The 7,267-nt window shown below is 50.5% G+C and overlaps 1 protein-coding gene across 1 annotated transcript; it reads left to right on the top strand.

The window, feature by feature from the left end:
* Positions 1-3,322: 3,322 nt before the first annotated feature.
* LOC107112934 (opioid growth factor receptor-like) lies at positions 3,323-5,338 on the top strand (the record flags this gene model as incomplete). Its single annotated transcript, XM_015414144.1, has 1 exon — positions 3,323-5,338. A coding segment is annotated over one exon (1,579 nt), but the record flags the coding sequence as incomplete, so codon positions are not given.
* Positions 5,339-7,267: the final 1,929 nt, after the last annotated feature.

Raw genomic sequence — 7,267 nt, 5'->3', positions numbered from 1 at the left:
GTGAGTTTTGGCTGATCGCCGTTTGTGCCAAATCACACCTGTGTGCATTTTGCTTGATGACTTGACGTTTTATTGGCTTGGATGCAGCGGGGACAAGCACGTACCCGTGTACTGGTTCTGATCTTTTTGCCAACCTCGTGAAGGCCGTGCATGAAGAAGACTGACTTTGCACGTGTGATTTTGCTGTGTGAGAGCCAGCATGCTTGAGAGTTGGACAAGTCTGCAGGGGGTATATGTGTATGCGTGGATGGGTGATGCTTGGCTTCTCCTCCTGACCGGAGAGCTTGAAAGGGAGTGCCGGGGACTAGGGGAGATTGGTAGAGTTAGCTAGCCTGATCTCGGAAGCTAAGCAGGGTCGGCCTCGGCTAGTATTTGGACACACACACACACACCCCGGGAATACCAGGGTCGTGATGCACAGGGGTCATTTCAAAGAAAAAGAGGTGCAGGAGCTCATTAGCATAACTCATTAGCATAACTTATTTGCATATGCCACACACCCCTGACATCACCGGAAGTGTGTCAGAAGGCAACACCCACCGCTCAGGCTCCACTGGATTGTTTTGGATTGCTAGCTATTGGGGGGGGGGGACGTGCAGATTTGGCCTCACAGAGGAGGGAGAGCTTGTACCTGAGTAAACCTTGGTCTTAAAGGTGCCACTGGACTGTCTTGGGCCGGGGGGAGCTCTACAACTTACCTGGCTGTTTTTTGCTCTGAGGGCTGCTGGGAGCAGGGGGTGGGGCTTGTTGCATGTGCCCGCCCCCTGGGCTCTTTACTGCCGGAGCTGCGCTCCTGCAGGAAATGACCCCTGGTTAGCAGAGGCAGAACATTGCAAACCACCTCTGAAATGTTTCTTGCCTTAAAAGTCTAGCTCGACACCAAGTGGTGCCTAATACTAAAAGAGCTAGAACTTCTGGCTGCCAGACAACCATAGGCTCTCCTGGCTATTCTACACACAAGTGCCATCCGATAAACAATTAATTTAGCTCAACAAGACCTTTGAAACGTTTTGCAGAGTAGGAATTTCTGAGTGCCTTCACAATGGTCTCTGTGCTCTGTGTCATTCTTTCATTGGCTCGCCATTGCGCCTGCGCACCTTTTTGTCAGAGCTGTGTGTGGCTGTGCACAATTAGCAGTGCATGTTAGGGGCTTATAAAATGAGGCGTTGGGGTTGAGAGAGAGGAATTTTTCTCCCTCTCCCAAAATACTAGAAGTTGAGGGCATCTCATGAAGCTGGGCGGTAGGTTTCTAGACGGACAAAAGGAAATACCACTTTACACAGAGAATGATTAAAACGGGGAATTTGCGACCAGAGGGTGTAGTGATGGCCACAGGAATAGACAGCTTTAAAAAGGTGTTAAGGTAGATTCATGCAGGATAGTTCTGTCAGTGGCTACCAGCCATGGTGACTGAGGGGAACCTCCACCTTCAGAGGCACTAAGCCTCTGAATTCCAGAGCCAGGAGGCAAGATTAGGGGGAAAGCCTCTGCCTCTGTGGCTTGCTGTTGGCCATCCAGGGGAACTGGTTGGCCACTGCATGAGACAGGATGCTGGATCAGATGGACCACTGGTCTAATCCAGCAGGGCATCTGAGTAGTGTCATGGCAGACAGTTGTCAAACACGTGAATCTCAATCTATATAACACATGCCAATGTCACCCCATGGAATACTCAAAAATACACACACACACAAAAACCCCTCGAACCTGACAAAAATAAACTCCAGCAAAGATCAGACTTCTGAAAAACAACAAAAGCACTTGAGAGTGACAGCGCCTTACCTAATGCAGCCTGACAAGCCAACTCCAAGTCCTGGAGACACATAAACACGGGGGGGGGGGGGGAGTCCTGGGAACCCACAGACGCCGGGTCCTGGTATTCATGGCTAATCCCCAGTATTTCCAGGATTTTTCAGAACCGAATTTTTGCTATCCCGAAAAGTCTATTTGGAGGAGCCGAATGTATCTCAGATGCATTTTCAGCTCGGTTTTACCTGAACGCACATCCCTAGCTAGCACCCTTGGATTACATCTATTTATTTTATTAACAAGATTCTTACCCTGTCTTTCATAGAATCATAGAACGTTAGAGTTGGTAGGGACCTTGCAGGTCATCTAGTCCAACCCCCTGCACTCTGCAGGAGCATAGCTGAAAGATAGCCCTACATAACTACAACATACCCGAAAGATGGTCGTCCAGCCTCCGCTTGGAAACGTCCAGCGAAGGAGCATCCACCACCTTCCGAGGCAGACTGTTCCACTGCTCAACCACTCTTGACAGTTAGGAAGTTTCTACTGATATTTAGCCGGGAACGACTCCCTTGTAATTTCCACCCATTAGATCTAGTCTTGCAATCCGGAGCAAGAGAGAATAGATCTGCTCCATCTGAATCTGCCCTCACTGGGCCACTGAGACTGCTGACAAAGCATATAAATTAAAATCTCCCCTTAAAAGCCATAAAAACCAGCGCACAGAGCTTAAAATAAGTACGAAATGCAAAAACAAGAATTAAAACATTGGGGAAAAGAAGAGAGAGAGGAGAATGGATTTATACCCTGCCCTTCACTACCCGAAGGCATCTCAGAGCAGCTTACAATCTCCTTTCCCTTTCCCTCCCCACTACAGACACCGTATGAGATAGGTGAGGCTGAGAGAGCTCTGAGAGAACTGCAAAGAAGAAGAAGAGATTGGCTTTATACCCCACCCTTCATTACCCGAAGGCATCTCAGAGCAGCTTACAATCTCCTTTCCCCTTCCCCTCCCCACAACAGACACGCTATGAGATAGGTGGGGCTGAGAGAGCTCTGAGAGAACTGCTCTTGAGAGAACAACTCTGAAAGAACTTGTAACTGACCCAAGGAGTCACCAGCAGCTGCATGTGAAGGAATGCAGAATCAAACCCAGTTCTCCCAGATTAGAGCCTGCGCTCCTAACCACTACACCAAACTGGCTCTCGACGCCAAACTGGCTCTCGACGCCAAACTGGCTCTCGGTGGTGGGTTCACTGCGGGGAATGCCAAGCAAAACTAAAAAGTCTTCACCCACTGGTGGAAGACGGCAGTAGAAGGGGACAGAAGACTCTCCCTGGGGAGAGAGTTCCACAACTCTGGGGCCCTGTCCTGGATTGCCACCTGCCTAATTGCAGAAGGCTGGGGGGACACCCGAAGCAGGACTTCCAAAGATGACTGCAGTGGTCAGGCAGGTTCACGAGGGAGTAGGCGGTTCTTCAAGTCCTTTTACATCTCCCTGTAGTGCTGGTCCTGAAACCAACACAATCATATTTCTCTTAATTTCTCTCTCTCGCTCTTTCTTTCTTTGCAGGTATACCCATAACAATCTGCGCATCACTCGGATCTTGAAATGCTTGGGAGAGATGGGGAAGGAGCATTATCAGGTGCACCTTGTGAAGTTCTTCCTGACGGAGACGCTGGTTCATCAGATGCTCCCGCGTGTTATGAGGAGCGCGTTGGACTACTTCATGTTCACTGTCCGCAGTAAGCAGAAGCGGCGGGAGCTGGTGCATTTCGCGTGGCGGCACTTCGAGCCGAAGCACGAGTTTGTCTGGGGGCCCCGTAAGAAACTCCTGGATTTCAAGCCCCGATCCTCGGAGCTCCTGAACAACGTGGCCCCGAAGGATGAGCCAGAGCCGCCTAAGGATGGAGCAGCGGAGGGCGTGGAGCAGAATAAATCCCAGTTGCCCAATGAGACGGGCGTGGTTGGGAATGCTGCGGATGGATCAAATGATAGTGTGAAGGGGCCGCCAGATTTGGATGGGGATGCTGCGGGGACACAGCCTGTGAGCAAACAGAAGACTTCAGAAAAGACAGAAGAGGCTAATTCTGAGTCGGCATCCGATGTCAGGGCTGAAGGGGAAGACGTGAAAGCAGGTCCTCCGAGAGGTAAAATGAAACCAGATGGGAAGGACCCCGCCAGTGATTGCAGCAGTGGTGGAACAGACGGCGAATACCTCAAGGAGTCCAAGAAGAGGAAGTTTGAGACGAACAAGCACAGCGGAGACAGCGCTGGGCTATCGAGGTCTCCCACCGACATTGAGAAGATCGCTTCCAACCTTGAAGAGGTGGCGATCGATCGAGAAGACCCAGATCGAGAAGGCCTTCCGCTCACAGAGATGTCTAAACCGTCGATGGGAGAAGGAAACGGCGGAGATTGTCAGGATTTGAAAGAGGTGGACTCGGTCAGTGCTGTGGTGAAGAGGCGGAAAGTCGATGAGATGGTGCCCGATGAGAAGATTGTAGAAACAGCCACAAAGCCGGATGCCGAAGCGACTTCCTCCAAAAGCCAACTACCGAGTTTCAAAGTCCCCAGTCCTGAGACGACAGCCGAGGTCTGCCCTACTGGAGCGCAAATAAGCAATGGTGTGCCCTCAGAAGCGCAAAGTGATTGCAGGACTGCGGGAGGTGTGGAGGTTCCGGTGAACTCTGAAACTAGTACTGCTAATTCGGGTCTTCCCTTTGGGGATCCCGAGCCTGATACATCTAACACGTGCATAGTTACCTCCATGACAGAGAATGAAGGATCACAGTCCTGTTCAGCTCTGACAACAGGACAGGAAGAAGATGGTTCAGGACAGGAAGAGGCGGGGATGAAAGGAAGACAGGAAGGAGGTGGTTCAGGACAGGAAGAGGAAGGGATGAAAGGAAGACAGGAAGGAGGTGGTTCAGGACAGGAAGAGGTAAGGATAAAAGGAAGGCAGGAAGAAGGTGGTTCAGGACAGGAAGAGGTAAGGATAAAAGGAAGGCAGGAAGAAGGTAGTCCAGGACAAGAAGGGGGAGGGACAAAAGGAAAGGCTGAGGAGGCATCCAATTTTGATGGAGTAGTAAAAGCCACAGAGAGCGCCACTTCCCTAGCAAAACCAGAAGCAGAGAGGAATTCCAGATAAAAAGGACTCACTCTGAAGGCAGGTGACAGGTTGTGAGATTCACACAAGCACAGAACGACTCCAGTCCACATTGCTTGTGGCGCGTGTGTGTGTTTTCCTGGTTGAGTTGTGGGGTTTTATTTGTATGCCTGTTTTTTATAAAGTACCAAAGTGGGTTATCCCAACCAGGGGGTACAACTTGAGGATGGTTATTTTCTGATCTAAGTTGGACACAGTGTTTACTTACAGACACTGAAGGAATATTTTTTCCATCCTCCTTTCGTTGCAAATGATTTCAGCCATCTCGGGTTAAATAATATGAGTTGGGGGGGGGGAGTAGTGAACTAAACGGAAGTTTGATGATTTGAGCCCCTTTCTGGGCTGCCTTTTTCAGTGTTAATAGCTTATCTGAAATGATTTATTGTTAACTTAATGCTGTTTTAATAAATAACTTTTGGACGCAGAGCTTCTCCCGGCTTTCCTTTCTTCAGCTTTAAGCCGTACTGGTCTTCAGAAGAAATGGCTGAGCAACCCAGGCCTCAGCATGTATACTTCCAGGTCTTATTGAACTATACAGGATTACCATATTACCTAGTGCAGAGGTGCCCAGCCTTTTCGAGCCTGCAGTCACCTTTGGAATTCTGTCGACACACAGTGGGTGCAGCCACAAAATGGCTGCCTCAGGAGGAGGAGGAGAAGAGATTGGATTTATACTGTGCCATTCACTACTTCAAGGAGCTGCGGTGGCTCAAGTGGTTAAGATGCTGAACTGCAGGCTGTGGAAGGTCGGTAGTTCAGCAGTTCGAGACCCGAGTGTGCCGCATGACGGAGGGAGCTCCCGTCTCTAGTTCCAGCTCCTGCCAACCTAGCAGTTCGAAAGCAAGATATTGCAAGTAGATAAATAGGTACCGCTTCAGTGGGAAGGTAACAGCGTTCCGTGCGCCTTGGTGTTTAGTCATGTCGGCCACATGACCATGGAAATGTCTTCAGACAGCGCTGGCTCTCCGGCTTTGAAACGGAGATGAGCACCGCAATCCTAGAGTCGGATTCGACTGGCTTTCGAGCAAGGGAGACCTTTACCTTTACCTATTCACTACTTCAAGGAGTCTCAGAGCGGCTTACAATCACCTTTCCTTTCTCCTACCAGACACCCTGTGAGGTAGGTGGGGCTGAAAGAGCTCTTTCGAGAACTGCCCTTGAGAGAAATGCTCTGAGAGAAGTGTGACTGACCCAAGGTCACCCAGCTGGCTGCATGTGGAGGAAGAGAGGGGAATCAAACCCGGTTCTCCAGATTAGAGTCTGTGCCCCTAACCACTGCACCAAACGGGCGGAGCCAGCCACAAAATGGGTGATGCAGCTTACATTCAACCCACGCAGTGAAGATCCTTGTGCCGCGGTGGCATCTGCTGCCGAAGCAGTGTCTCTTAAAATCTGCACAGCCAATTGGATCTCCAGTGGCCAGGCAAATTCCTCACTTGGCTGTGCTCGCTTTCTCAAAACACTTGGCAAGCCCCAGAGAAGTTGTCAGCTGGCCCTGTGGTGCCCGTTGGCACCATGTTGGGGACCCTGGCATAGCGTATTCGGGGTTACAATCTTAGTCTCTGATGGGTCTTGTAAAATGTATGGCAGGGGAGCAGTGTTCCCTCTAAGCTGAGTTGGTGTGAGCTAGCTCACAGTTTTTTAGCCTCCGGCTCACGCATTTTTGTCTCCGCTCAGGAAGGTGTCAGGACCCACAGTCAAGCAACTGAGTACACGCTTCTTCAAAGGTTATACTTTTATTGCCAGTACAATGGTAGCATGAGCCTAGTCACTGTTAGGAATAGCGAACCCCTAGTCTCAGGGAGTGATATAGTAGATTCAAAAGCACCCCCACACACACACACACACTACGGGCCAATCGGCCTGATTCCCGCGAGCGGGAACAAGTACCTGGGCCGTTAATACTAAAAGCTGGGAACTGAAAGCAGTCTCACGGATGAGTAATGTGGAGACACTTGATCTGCAGCCTACAAGGTCAGAGATAAGGAGAGGAGTAACGGAGGGAAAGGAATGCGGCTCAGGCTGGTACGCAGGACAGGGAGGGGGTTCAGGAGGGGCCCCTCAACCTTAAGGCAGCATAGCTGACATTCTGCCCACCCAAAGACCAACCTCCCGCCCAGTCCGGGAGACATTCCGGGAGACCTCCCGGTTTCTCTGGGAGTCTCCGGTGAAAGTCCCGCAAGAGCTTAGGGGCCCGAATATCCCCTACTTCCACCCATTCACGGTGCTGGGGTCCAAAGTCCAACCATTCAACCAGATAAAACAGCTTGCCACGTTTGAGTTTAGAGTCCAGGATCTTAGAGATCTCAAAATGTTCTTCACCACCATGATAGGGGGCTCCGGTTTCG

This window comes from Gekko japonicus, unplaced genomic scaffold (assembly GCF_001447785.1).
Source record: "Gekko japonicus isolate JY-2015 unplaced genomic scaffold, Gekko_japonicus_V1.1 scaffold4755, whole genome shotgun sequence".
Lineage (NCBI taxonomy): Eukaryota > Metazoa > Chordata > Lepidosauria > Squamata > Gekkonidae > Gekko > Gekko japonicus.
This window is presented reverse-complemented; position numbering and strand designations above follow the sequence as displayed.